Source organism: Poecilia latipinna, unplaced genomic scaffold, assembly GCF_001443285.1.
Source record: "Poecilia latipinna isolate Pla-1442-1.1 unplaced genomic scaffold, P_latipinna-1.0 Scaffold1403, whole genome shotgun sequence".
Lineage (NCBI taxonomy): Eukaryota > Metazoa > Chordata > Actinopteri > Cyprinodontiformes > Poeciliidae > Poecilia > Poecilia latipinna.
The window spans coordinates 30221-44947 of NW_015114019.1; the positions used below are offsets into that span (position 1 = coordinate 30221).

Below are 14727 nucleotides of genomic sequence, written 5' to 3' on the forward strand. Positions count from 1 at the left end.
TGCTGGGGGGGTTTAGATGGGAATCTTTAACCAGTTTAAACGACTAAACTCGACTGCATTATTTGAGAGCCAGGGTCAATTTTAGACATAAGTGGACGAGGTGGAATCTGTCTGAACTGCTGCACTGATTTAAAAACTGAAAATGAATTACTTTTCATTCATATCAACACAGAGACAAATAAAGCATCACACTACACCGTTCTGAACTGAGACCTGATGTCAAAGTGAGTTCAAATGTAAACAATATGCAAAAGTTTTGAATGCAAATCTCCTCTTTTGAATTTTTCTGAAAGAGATCACCAAGTCTGTTTATAGTGATCTTCTAAAGTCGCCCACGGAGCTCCCAAAGCCTTCTGGAGGTTGTTCAAAAGTTAATTTTCAAGATTTTTAATTATTCAAACACCCTAACCCGATGCAGTTTGGTTTACAAAGTACACGTCAAAGTTGTTGAAACCTGTTTAAAATATTCCTTAAGCCTCTTTAGGAACCTTTTCTTAAAAACTGACCTTTGTGCCGTCTTTTTCTGCATGTTCTCGACATTTTTGACACATTTGAAGTCGGATTGCAATGAGCTATATGGACGATCCACATCGTCTTTTATGTGTGATAGCCTTTAAATATTTTTTGTGAATATAGTTTTATGTTATCTGTTACAGCTCGTCTTAGGGGGCGTTTACACGACAACGTTCTAATTACGATCTGTGTTTACACAGTAAAGGTACACATCGAAAACGTGTAATGGTCTCGCTGCCCCTAGTTGCTGCAGGGTTCTTTGAAACTAAGTGCGCATGTGTTTAAAATGGGGAAACAGTAACACCAGCATTGTGAGTAGTTTCTTCTTCTTCTGTGGATTGTAGGAAGCAGCTATGTTTTGCGTCATACTATGCATGAGCTGGGGATTCTCTGGAAGAAAAGATCCGTTTTCTCGGTTTACACGACAACGGAAAACGGTACGTTTCAGAAACATCGCACTCTGGAACCCGTTTTCAATCTGTGCCGTTGTCAGAGAAAACATTCGGTGGTTTCGTGTAAATGGTCACTACAAACACAACAAAACTCTTCCGTTTTCCCCCGAAATCGTTGTCGTGTAATCGGGGCCTTAGTTCTCTGGTTTATATCATATTCTTTTCCATTTCTCTGTTTTCCTTTAAAATATGCTCTGCACCATTGTGCAATGATCAGTCCAATGACTCGACAAAAATGTTTTGCATTAATGCAAATCTATTTTTGTCTGACTTAGAAAGCAGATAATAAAACTGGTTTGACAGGATTTTTTTTTTTTTTTGCTGTGTCATGTGAAGATCTTTGTCTCGCAGCTAACAAGCGTCACAAATCTTTATACGAAGTTCAGGACATAATCTAAGATGTCTAATTAATAAAGAAGCAAATTAGCTGACATAACCTAGGATTAACTTCTAGGTACAAATCAGACGCTGTGTAGTATTGTGTCATCGGTATTTCTATACAGGGATTGGATTTCTTTTTTCTGTTCATGACGTATGAAAAGTGCACCCAACAGTACAAATGGTGGCATTTTGAGTATAAACATACAGGCAGCACTGGAACATCTGACAGTCGCCGGACACAGAGGATGTCTTATGTATCACACACAATTACAAGGGTTGTTGTCTGATGAAGTTTGCATTCTGGGTTTGCATAAGGCCGGGTTTTCAAATGCTGCAGTCGTGTCTCACGTTGGGCGGAAAGTTCCCTGTAAGTGAAGACAAACAGCATTAAAGCTACAGGTCTTGATGTTCAATTTTGATTTTTTTATTTTTTATTTTTTTTGCTGAGATTTTTGGGGTTTTTTGCTAATTAAATATCAATCAGAATGGTTTAAGTTCCCAAAGTGAGCCACGTGTTGAGCAGCTCACTGTTTACAGCGGTAATAATGGATGCCGCTGTTTAAAGTTATTCAAAGCTTTAAATATTGTCACAAAATCAAAGTAACACAAAAGATAAAGAGATATAACAACTAAAACACTGCAAAAACAAAAAATCTTACCAAGTATTTCTGTCTAGTTTCTAGTGTAAATATCTTAGTACACTTGAAATATTTTATTCATTTATTAAAAACAAAACAATTGTATACAATAGAGGAAAATATACAAATCAATAAAATGAAAGGCAACAGAAAGAAGGAAAAATAATCTTATATCTTCCCCTTTTGTCCCAAGAATGCAATAAAACAATAGATTTAAGTAAAACGTATACAAAAACATCGACTCAAAAAACGATAAGGATTCACATTATGCTACGTCATATTTCTTCAAAAAACTAACTTTTACCATTCTCTTAAATATGTATGTTGATCTGGCATTCTTCACATCACTCTCCAGAAAAAAACTAACAAATAACTTTTCAGCAACAAATATGAGCTTATTTAAAGTCAGTAATTCCTTAATATTGATACTTTTGATACTTTTTCATCAATACTAAAGAATTATTCATTTCAAACAAGTTCCTGTATCTTGCTGAGAAGTTACTTGTAAGTTAGTTTTCTCTTATTTCAAGCGTATGAAGATATTTGCATTAAAAACAGACAGAAATACTTGGTGATATTTTGTGTTTTCAAAGACAGAAAAGTCGGATAAAATGCGACATGACCGTTCTGCCTGCATACGCTTGGAAAACAATCGGATACGCGTCTGATTTAGTGCGACATATTCCTTCCAATTCTCATCTCCCTTCAGTTTTCTGTCTGGGATTTCTTCCAGAGAATTTCAACAGGCTGATATCGTTGATTTTAGATCTATGGTCTTCTCCTGTTTGTAGTTTGGCAATGACAAAGAAAGTGACAGACTGGCAGAGCATGAAACTCGTTTATGGTTGAGATTCTATATTTTTTAAAGACTTTAGCAGCTTAGGATGTNCTTTCTTCTTTTATTTCCAATTTTGACTTCCAATGATTCACTTCCTGCTAAAGAGCCCCCTGGTGGTTGAAGAAAAGACCACATATAAGCGGCTTGTAGTCCGGAAAATAAGGAATATGAAAAAAAATCTGAATGCTCTCTGGTATTGTTCAGGGTGCCGGACCAAATGTGGAGGTGGGCCGTAGTTTGGGGACCACTGGATTACAATAAAATCCCCCTGAAAAAAAAAATCAACTGGCCACACACATCGTTGAACCAGACATAAACCTACACACACATTTTCTTTTCAAACTCCACTGAAGTTTATTTCACACTTCAGGTTGCATCAAAACAAACTACAAACCATCTTTACAGTGAAACACTTTTGTGCAACTGGTTTTTTAGTTCTATACTGAAGAGTTTTCTTTGCCGTCAGTGTTATTTCAAACATTTTTTTTGTTATTTATGACAATATTCAACTTTGCTATCATCAATACATTTAAAAAAAAAAGCTTCTTTGCAAAATGGGGTTAAAACATGAACAACTCGCTCCCCTGTGCAATGGCGCTGTGCCTCCTCTGGGTGCGCGCCCCACACTTTGGGAACCACTGAAGTAAGACAACATGTCTTGCATAAATTTCAGACTTGTTTCCCAAAAGTGAGAGAACCTTATTAAAACAGTTTTATGTGGAACTGAGAAAGCATCATTACTTTTTCAAATGCCATTTTTTTCCTAAATCTATTTTTCCAAGTGATTTTTTCTGTGGCGTAAATAAGTCTTAACCACAAGTTACTGTCATGAAATGTAACTATATAACTTACTTTCTGCCAAGATTTCTTCCGTAACCTCATCTGGCCCTCTCGTCTTGTTGATTGCCTCTGCAATCAGCTCCTTCAGCTCGCATTTGGACACAATGCGACTCTCAGAAAGGTTGGGCAGCAGTGCTGCCAGAACCAGCACCACTAGCAAACCCAGCTTCATGTCAGCTCTAATAGAAAAAATAAGGGTTGTTTGTGAGTACAAGAAGCAACACCATCACTTCTTGTGACCGAGTTTAATTTAAAATAAAAAAAATAATTATGAGAATGGCATAAAATACTTTATGCATTCAGGGAAAAGGCATTGGGAAAATAAAGCATCAGTACTCTTTAAAAAATATGACAAGGTTCTGGCTTATTATAAGCAATTATTTTTCATGCATTACCAAGAAGAAATATGGCTGAGAGTTATATTTAACTGAACATTTTGTCGTATTTTATGTTAAGATGTACACTGTTTAATATATAACATAAAAATACAACTTTATATTATGTTTTATGTCTTTGTTGTAGAAGCATCAGAAACAGATAAAACATATATAATGTGATCAAATATAATAGGGATTGGTAGAATGGTCATACAGTACAAGTAATAATCTAAAAATTCAAGTATACCAGTAGTAACAAGTTAATGGTAAATGGCAGCGTGCACACAAAGGTAAAAAAATTATAAAAACAACACAACAATAAAGAGACGGTTCAGGAAGGGCAAGTTCACAACGTAAGAATAATAATACAACAGTTTCAATAATAAAAGAGAAGACTTCTTACTTTGCTATTTCTGCTGGTAGACCCGTATTCAGCTGATGAATCCGGAGTATGAGAAACTTGGTGTGTGTTGTTGCTTTTTAAATGATCGGCTCCATAATCAGAGCAAGGTGACCAACCTGTTTTACCTCCTTCAAATTATTTGCACCACCTCCCTGTAGGTTGGATGTTGTAAAAGGGGAGGGAAGAAATGGAAACAATGCTTTTTTTAGTGGTATGAGAAAAATGATAGGAACTATTTAAACCTCACATGGCAGAAATAGTTCATCGTTAAAGGGGAGTTAATGCTGCAATCTGCTGGGGGGGTTTAGATGGGAATCTTTAACCAGTTTAAATGACTGCATTATTTTACTGCTCGACTGCATTATTTGAGAGCCAGGGTCAATGGAAAACAATGGAAACAATGCTTTCTTTAGTGGTATGAGAAAAATGATTGGAACTATTTAAACCTCACATGGCAGAAATAGTTATCGTTAAAGGGGAGTTAATGCTGCAATCTGCTGGGGGGGTTTAGATGGGAATCTTTAACCAGTTTAAACGACTAAACTCGACTGCATTATTTGAGAGCCAGGGTCAATTTTAGACATAAGTGGACGAGGTGGAATCTGTCTGAACTGCTGCACTGATTTAAAAACTGAAAATGAATTACTTTTCATTCATATCAACACAGAGACAAATAAAGCATCACACTACACCGTTCTGAACTGAGACCTGATGTCAAAGTGAGTTCAAATGTAAACAATATGCAAAAGTTTTGAATGCAAATCTCCTCTTTTGAATTTTTCTGAAAGAGATCACCAAGTCTGTTTATAGTGATCTTCTAAAGTCGCCCACGGAGCTCCCAAAGCCTTCTGGAGGTTGTTCAAAAGTTAATTTTCAAGATTTTTAATTATTCAAACACCCTAACCCGATGCAGTTTGGTTTACAAAGTACACGTCAAAGTTGTTGAAACCTGTTTAAAATATTCCTTAAGCCTCTTTAGGAACCTTTTCTTAAAAACTGACCTTTGTGCCGTCTTTTTCTGCATGTTCTCGACATTTTTGACACATTTGAAGTCGGATTGCAATGAGCTATATGGACGATCCACATCGTCTTTTATGTGTGATAGCCTTTAAATATTTTTTGTGAATATAGTTTTATGTTATCTGTTACAGCTCGTCTTAGGGGGCGTTTACACGACAACGTTCTAATTACGATCTGTGTTTACACAGTAAAGGTACACATCGAAAACGTGTAATGGTCTCGCTGCCCCTAGTTGCTGCAGGGTTCTTTGAAACTAAGTGCGCATGTGTTTAAAATGGGGAAACAGTAACACCAGTATTGTGAGTAGTTTCTTCTTCTTCTGTGGATTGTAGGAAGCAGCTATGTTTTGCGTCATACTATGCATGAGCTGGGGATTCTCTGGAAGAAAAGATCCGTTTTCTCGGTTTACACGACAACGGAAAACGGTACGTTTCAGAAACATCGCACTCTGGAACCCGTTTTCAATCTGTGCCGTTGTCAGAGAAAACATTCGGTGGTTTCGTGTAAATGCGCACTACAAACGCAACAAAACTCTTCCGTTTTCCCCCGAAATCGTTGTCGTGTAATCGGGGCCTTAGTTCTCTGGTTTATATCATATTCTTTTCCATTTCTCTGTTTTCCTTTAAAATATGCTCTGCACCATTGTGCAATGATCAGTCCAATGACTCGACAAAAATGTTTTGCATTAATGCAAATCTATTTTTGTCTGACTTAGAAAGCAGATAATAAAACTGGTTTAAACGGGTTTTTTTTTTTTTGCTGTGTCATGTGAAGATCTTTGTCTCGCAGCTAACAAGCGTCACAAATCTTTATACGAAGTTCAGGACATAATCTAAGATGTCTAATTAATAAAGAAGCAAATTAGCTGACATAACCTAGGATTAACTTCTAGGTACAAATCAGACGCTGTGTAGTATTGTGTCATCGGTATTTCTATACAGGGATTGGATTTCTTTTTTCTGTTCATGACGTATGAAAAGTGCACCCAACAGTACAAATGGTGGCATTTTGAGTATAAACATACAGGCAGCACTGGAACATCTGACAGTCGCCGGACACAGAGGATGTCTTATGTATCACACACAATTACAAGGGTTGTTGTCTGATGAAGTTTGCATTCTGGGTTTGCATAAGGCCGGGTTTTCAAATGCTGCAGTCGTGTCTCACGTTGGGCGGAAAGTTCCCTGTAAGTGAAGACAAACAGCATTAAAGCTACAGGTCTTGATGTTCAATTTTGATTTTTTTATTTTTTATTTTTTTTGCTGAGATTTTTGGGGTTTTTTGCTAATTAAATATCAATCAGAATGGTTTAAGTTCCCAAAGTGAGCCACGTGTTGAGCAGCTCACTGTTTACAGCGGTAATAATGGATGCCGCTGTTTAAAGTTATTCAAAGCTTTAAATATTGTCACAAAATCAAAGTAACACAAAAGATAAAGAGATATAACAACTAAAACACTGCAAAAACAAAAAATCTTACCAAGTATTTCTGTCTAGTTTCTAGTGTAAATATCTTAGTACACTTGAAATATTTTATTCATTTATTAAAAACAAAACAATTGTATACAATAGAGGAAAATATACAAATCAATAAAATGAAAGGCAACAGAAAGAAGGAAAAATAATCTTATATCTTCCCCTTTTGTCCCAAGAATGCAATAAAACAATAGATTTAAGTAAAACGTATACAAAAACATCGACTCAAAAAACGATAAGGATTCACATTATGCTACGTCATATTTCTTCAAAAAACTAACTTTTACCATTCTCTTAAATATGTATGTTGATCTGGCATTCTTCACATCACTCTCCAGAAAAAAACTAACAAATAACTTTTCAGCAACAAATATGAGCTTATTTAAAGTCAGTAATTCCTTAATATTGATACTTTTGATACTTTTTCATCAATATTAAGGAATTATTGACTTAAAACAAGCTTCAGTTTCCTTCTGAGAAGTTACTTGTAAGTTCGTTTTGTTTTATTTCAAGATATTTGCACCAGAAACTGGACAAAAATACTTTTTTGCTTCCAAGTTTTTTGGTTTTGCAGTGTAATTTGCCTCCAAGGAGCAAAATTTTCAAGCAATCCTTAAATGGTGTCTTGAGAAATGTCTATGCATGCCATAAAAACATATCCATCTATTGCTGGATCTATTAAAAGCACACTTGGTACAAGTTTAGAAGATCTAAGCTTCGGTATAAAAAACCAGCAGCATTTTCCACCCTGTCATGAATTATTAAGCAAAGAGAAACTTTCGTGTAACAAACTGGATGAACCTGGCAGGTGTGGTGCCTTGGAGATCAATGGCGTCATGCCGCCAAGGGGCTCTGGAGCGGAGAGGCGGCGGTTTCAGTTTGTTTTGCAGGGACAATGACCGGGCAGCTGCTCAATCATGAACTCATCCGTTTACCAAACTACTCATCCTGGAATCAAACCTGTGCTCATCTGTCAGCAGGAAGGCCTAATCAAAGTCTAAGTGTTCTCCTTTTAATCAGCTGAAAGCAGCCACAGTGTGGTTTGTAATTAAATAAATTCATTTATATTTGTTGTATTCCATCAAATAAACCAGGAGTCTTCAAAATAAACAATAGTTTATTATTTAAAGCTACAGGCTTCTGGAAATCCCCTGGTGAAGTCTTTATACCTTTACCTCACCCGTCACATTCTGCAAACTCATGTTTCTGACCTGCTCTAAATTTAGCTCTGTGCAGGACATTGTTCATCCTCCTTGGTGCAGCAAGCAGAGAAGAATGCAAAGGATCAAGTTTAGTTAGTGAAGGTGTGGTGTGATGTTTGTTTTTCCAAGATCGCAGCTGCTATTAAGAAGAAATGGGAAAACAGACGATAGTGAAAAGGAAAATGATTAAAAGGTGACAGCGGAAAACTTTTTCAGTTATCTTGTAATTATTTTATAAAGATCAACACTAAAAAACAAGATTCTTGTTATTTTAATGCAAATTATAACAAGACTATTTGCTTTCTGTTTAATTTATTTTAATGTGTTTTCTCTGTTAATATATTATCCACCTACATCAGTATGCAGTATGAAATTATTTGCCGTTTTTTCTTTGTTATTTTTGCCATTTACTTGTTTATTATTTTAGTTACTGTTGCAGGTCATTACTTGGATTTTTCTGTCTGTAGTGTGAAAAATCAGAAATGAATTCTGCTTAAATAAAAAGTATAAATACTTTTCTGCATGTTTTTTTCTTTGAAACATGTTTTCCAATATGAATCAGTAAAATCATCACTGTAAAACATTTGAAGTTGGTTTACCTTGAAAATTAAAGTCCACCTGCTGCCTTGAAAATGTAATTTAAGTCGACAATGTCATGAGTTGGGGTGTGAAGTGGTGAGGATGGACGCGGCAGGACGCAGGTGGAGAATGATGATTTAATGACAAATTGACAGAACACAAGAAATCCAGGCAGTGCAGGCGAGCAGTGGCAATAACTCTGACTCTGTTGGCATCTGAGGAACAACAAAAGTACAGCACAACAGTAAGACAAGGACCTGACAGAGACACAGGTGGGTACAAATACACAGGGAGGGTAATCAAGGGAAACGAGGGACAGCTGGGAACAATCGGCCACCAAATCCCCACAAACAAGAAAAGTGTTTTTGTTTTAACTCAGAAATTAAAGTTCATGAAGTTGATTTAACAACAAGAAACAAGGTGTCTAAACATTTTTTAAGTAAATTAATCTTGAATTGTGAGTTTTAACTTAATGCTGCAATTTAAATAAAACATTTATTTCACAAAATGCAAGAAAAAAATCTGTCCTCACCTGGTTAAAGAGCCACATTTCTCTATTATTTTACTCACAATATTAAGTTAAAATATCTACTTATTTTACTTTAGAATAATTTTAATTTTTGTTTCAAATTGCATGAACAAAATTTCTGATCTGATGATGAATTTTATTAAACTTCACAATGAATTCAGCTCAGAAACATTTAGTGTGAACAGGACTTTATCCTCAGGCTTTAAAATAAACATTTTCCTTAATAAAACACCAGAGTCGGATAAATGTGACGCACTTCCATCTCAGGATACAGAAACATGTCGCTAAGCTTTCTGGGAAATAGTTCCCACTCCTGTCTTTTTCTTCTTTCAGCTTTTTAAGTGCTAACCTGAAAACTCTGGTTTATTCAACTCCTGGAGGTTTGACAAAATTAATAAAAAGTTAACACAACTTACTGCTGTAAGTTTATCTTTCACAAACTCACATTTAGGCTCAAAATCTAAAACTTTACATGTATTTAACTTAATGAGTAGAAGATGGGAGACAACTAAATGTGGCTTAAATGTTTTACAGTGTATGCAATCCAATGAGGCTCATTTGTCAGATTAAAGACCTTTTAAAAGCAAACACTTTTCATTAAAGCTGCGATATCTAACTTTTATATTAAAAAAATATCTTCTACATTTTTGCTGAACTTGCCACAATGTCGTGACAGATAATCGGTAAAAAAAAAGAATTAAGCTCCTCCTCTTCTCCAAGTGCAAACTAGAAGTAACCAATCAGAGCTGGGAGGCGGGTCTTAGTGCTGTCAATCACCTTTTGTGAGGCGCTGCTCGGCTCCCCTTGTTTAATAAAACTTTAAAATCAATCCGTATTCACAGTTTGGTGTTGTGTGACGTAACGTTCTTCGGTGTACGATATTTGCTTTGGGGATGAAAAAGGGATTTCAGCAGAAAATCTGAACTGAGCACCAAGACCTGCTGTGTGAACGTAGCCTTTGTCTCTCCTGTGATGAATGTAAACCTGATGACCAACTACAAAGGTTATATTATGACAGTGAGATCATGCTTTCGGCAGAGAGCTGTGTAAACAAGGTGGTGTGGCGTGACTCAGCAGCAAACAGGATGTGCAAAAAATACGGTTATGGATTTTCCCCTGTACCCAATGGAAACCAGTTTAACTCTGTCACATTCTTCATATATTCTTTCATCCTTGTTTAAGTGCATCCATTGCTTCAAAACGCTTCGGATTGTGCCAATCAATGTATTTCATAGACTTTCTTCTTGCAACCCAGTTTCTATCTAAATTTTAAACGTTTGAACAAAACCACATGGTAGCAAGAGTTAGATTGTGGCAGCTGCATCTAAATAAACCAAATGAGATCAAGAGCAGTGGTGTTTTTGGCAGAAGAGATCAAAAGTGAAGATGGTTACCAAAAACACAATCTCAGCTCATACACCACTAATACTGACCGTCATGCATGAAGGTGGAGTGGTGATTGCTCAAACCTGGTTTTAGGCCAAAGTGAACATGGAAACATTAGTCGCTTCTCCATGGGAGCAGCTTCAGAGTGACACTTTACAATGGAAAAGCAGTTATTGAGTAAACCATGAATAGATTATACCACAGTATGCTAACAATGCATCTGATCACTGAAGCTGACAAAGGTACTAAAAACTAATCAACACGGTGTAAGGCTGAAAAAGAAAATATTCAGCATATTGTAATGGTCCTGTCAGAAAGCTTTTCCGTAAAGTCTGATTAAAAGAGATGTTTCTGTTTTACTATAACCGCATTGCCATATATTAAAATAATGAAGTATGATGCATTTTTCAGGTCCTGTCGATTCTCTGGATTTGTTCATTTGTCTGAAGATTCCTGGAGTTATAAAACGACATCGTCTGTCACTTTGTTCTTCAGCAACAGCTTCTTTCACAAAGAGTTTATTCACACAAGCCCTGTCTAGTCCGTTTGATTACAACTCCAGTTCGTTTGTCTAGAAAGTCCAGGTTTGTTCTGGGGAGGCGTGATTATGCAATCAAACTCTGATTCGGACCAAGTCTAAAAACTTCGGTCTCGGTTCAGTTGAAGTGAACTTTGGTGTTATTTAAATACTTTTATGAACTACCAGCAGACCGGAGATCGCTCCAAAAGCAAGAAACGAACTGCAGCGCATGGCATTCTGGGTAAATACAACCAAAACAAACGCGGGAGAAACGGCTCATTGTCTTTTACCAAAGACAAAAGAAAAATCCTACAACAAAATCTGATGCCTCTCCATTTTGTTTAGATTTTGTGAAGTAGGAAGCTGCGCTCAGTGTCTTCAGAGGTTTTTCTGTTGTTTCCTTCAGTAGTTCTTGCTGCAGGAGGAGGCGGAACAAGTTTTTCAATTAGTTTGGTTTGTTTGACACAGTGCAACGTGAACAACACCAGCTGAAAATGTAGCAAATGCTGCAACTTCGTCCCCAATCGAACCAAGAATACTGAACAACCAGGTGTGAAAACAGGCTGAGACTAATTCCTGTGGTTTCCTTTGCAGATTTAAAACGTGTGCTGTGTCATGCATCTTTTCATGCATCTAATTTGTTTACATTTGCACACATCGGATGGGTGTTTGTGAGGTGAAGTCCGCCGGGACAAAACTTTGTATATTTCACTTGAATGTAGATCAAGACATAAAAGACCTGACTGTCACTATATGCGGTGGATCAAGGTTGAAGTGAGAGAAATGATCATTTAATGGTGAATCACAAATACACAGTCCAGGCAACACAGGTGAGCAGAGGCAAGGAGCTCAAAACGCTGGTAGCAACTGGAGATAAAGGCAGAGACATGTGACACAACAGAATAGACGAGGACCCGACAAGGACACAAGGGACACAGGTGGATTTAAATACACAGAGGGGAATCAGGGAACAAGACACAGCTGGGAGCAATCCAGGGGTAGACAGGACAATACAGAGACTCAACTAACACAGAAACCTAAATAAACACACAGAAAGCTCAAATCCTTCACTGACATCTCCAATGTGTTTTATGCTTTGAGACAGAAGATGTCCTACACTTATTTTAGGCTTAATGCAACGTGAACGTTTTTCAGAGGCAGCTGAGAGTGAAGCTCAGTTTTATGACAGACGTGTCACTTATGACTGTTGATAATGAGGAAATCAGAACTCCAGGTAAAAAGAGATGCAGTTTAAACTAATACGTCCTCCCCTGCTCTGTTTGAAGCCATATACAGCAACGGAGATTGTTTTGGCAAACCTCTGTGTGCATGCCAGACTATTTTTGTCTGACTGAGAATGCAGAAGGAGAAGCTCGTTTGTCAGGGTCAGGCTTTTTGCTGCGTCACAAAACAAAGACAGCTTAATCGACACCACAAATCTTAACAGGATGTACAAACTAGCATAATCGCAATCAAATGTGTCTTTGTTCGGAAAATAACCAAGCTCGATTGCATAATTTTTATTTGTTAGCGTGGACAACTCAGGCATCGTATAGCACTTCCTTATGGGCATTTTGACAATGATGAAAACTGATTTTTTTTTATTTTTATTTTGCTTGGCAGCTCGCTTCCTTGTTCCTCGATCACTAAATGATGACACAGACCAAGAAAGAAGACCATAAATGGTGCATTTTACAGAATATGCAATACGTCTTTTGTTTGTTTAAACTATTTTAAATAAGCTTTTGCTTGTTTTTCAATGTTCGTAGACAAATGAGTAAATAAAAATTCACACTCGTCTTGAAATGGCTTATAAAAGGTTAATTATTAGATCTGATGGATGAGCTTTTCATTTGATTTTCCATTGCCTTTGCAGAGTGATTAACATTTTTTTAACAGTGAGTTTATTTACAAAATAGTGCTTGCTTTGTAGGGCTGCACAGTGGTGCAGTTGGTAGAGCTGTTGCCTTGCAGCAAGAAGGTTCTGGGTTTGATTCCCGGCCCATGGTCTTTCTGCATGCAGTTTGCATGTTCTCCCTGTACATGCATGGGTTCTCTCCAGGTACTCTGGCTTCCTCCCACAGTCCAAAAACATGACTGTCAGGTTAATTGGGTCCTCTAAATTCTCCCTAGGTGTGAGTGTGCATGCATGGTTGTTTGTCCTGTCTGTCTCTGTGTTGCCCTGCGACAGACTGGTGACCTGTCCAGGGTGAACCCAGAACATTAGCTGGAGAGGCACCAGCAACCCTCCCGACCCCATTAAGGGACAAGGCTGTTAGAAAATGGATGGATGCTTGCTTTGTTTGATCTCCTGCAAAGTAACATCAAGCATCAAAATGTTACAAAGTCGGGGATCTCGTATTGGAGATTTGAGTAAAAGTTTTGTTGTCCATCATTGAATTACAACATCCTCATAATGTGACACATACATGGCAAATACAGAAATAAACTCTTCAGACGTTTGCACTTACAACAAAAACTGATTTTTTTTTATTTCAAACATTTCTTGTGTTGTAAAAGCAACAGCTATAACTGCTCAGATTTCCACCTGCTAGTAAGCTCCTAGCTTATTATTAGCTGTAGTTTGTATGTTGTTTTAAACCAAAACTTGCTTTATTTAACCATGAAACAAAAGAACAAGTTTTAACATAAACTGCATTTCTTCTAAATAAACGTATGAGCCTCCGGAAATCCCCTGTCAGTATGGCCTCATATATGCTCCTGGGCTGTCACACTGGTTTCAGAAGACATTCTGCACATTCATGATGCTAATCTGCACTGTGTCCTTGGCTACATTTGCTCTTCTTAAACAACGCATGCTGTTCCCTCCTGTTAGAAACTGTTAAGGAAGGAAATATCTAAATTAATTAACTTTGGAAAAAAGTTTGGCTCTCTCTTCCTCTTGGATCCCAGGTCCTCTCGGCGGGCCATGTGTGGCCACAAGGAAAACAACAATGCGTGTTGACGTCACAGAATTACAGAGTTTAATCCAATACAAAACAACATATGAATTAACAACAAGACTGCAGAACAACAGAGACATACATTCATTACCTGAGACAAAAAGATAGAAAAAGAAAAGGCACAGACGTGCAAAGACATCTTTTGAGAGTTGCAAGAGCAAAATCTGATTTGTTACTCCTGTGTAGAAAGTTTTATCTTCTTTTCTTTAATTTATTCAAACAAGGCGTATCTTTGCTCATCCAACCAGGAGCTGTCTCTGACCCTCTCTCTCAAGCCAGAAACCCCTGCCGTGTTTACGGCTGTTCACAGATGAGTGTAAAAAGCTACAACTTCCACTGTATTGTTTTCCCACAGACAAAAGGCAGTTCAAACGATCCTAGCAAACCATCTGCTGTAACTACAGGTAACATAAAGGTCAAAAGGCCAGAATACATTACTGATTTCAAAACCACAATTAGGCCATTTGAATCAAGACATGTTAAGTTTTAAAACTAGCTTATTTTAAATTTATTTTCTCAACAAAACCACAGCCTCAATGAATGCAAACGATCAAGTCCAGTCGCTGCAGGTGTGAAGTAGATTTTTCACACAAACGATGCTACTCTCAAAAA

General features: G+C 37.1%; 1 protein-coding gene across 2 annotated transcripts in view; it reads right to left on the reverse strand.

Annotated features, from left to right (window-relative positions):
• LOC106962367 (uncharacterized) overlaps positions 1–4585 on the reverse strand; it is a 19207-nt gene extending 14622 nt beyond the window's left edge. Inside the window, exons 1-2 of one of the 2 annotated variants that reach the window (XM_015056751.1) lie at positions 4443–4585; positions 3675–3841 (exon numbers count right to left, since the gene is read on the reverse strand). In XM_015056751.1, coding sequence (XP_014912237.1) covers positions 3675–3834 — 160 coding nt within the window. In that variant the 5' untranslated portion in view covers positions 3835–3841; positions 4443–4585. The remainder of the gene's footprint in view (positions 1–3674; positions 3842–4442) is intronic. The other variant, XM_015056750.1, reaches the window with a different exon arrangement.
• Between the last annotated feature and the right edge of the window lie 10142 nt (positions 4586–14727).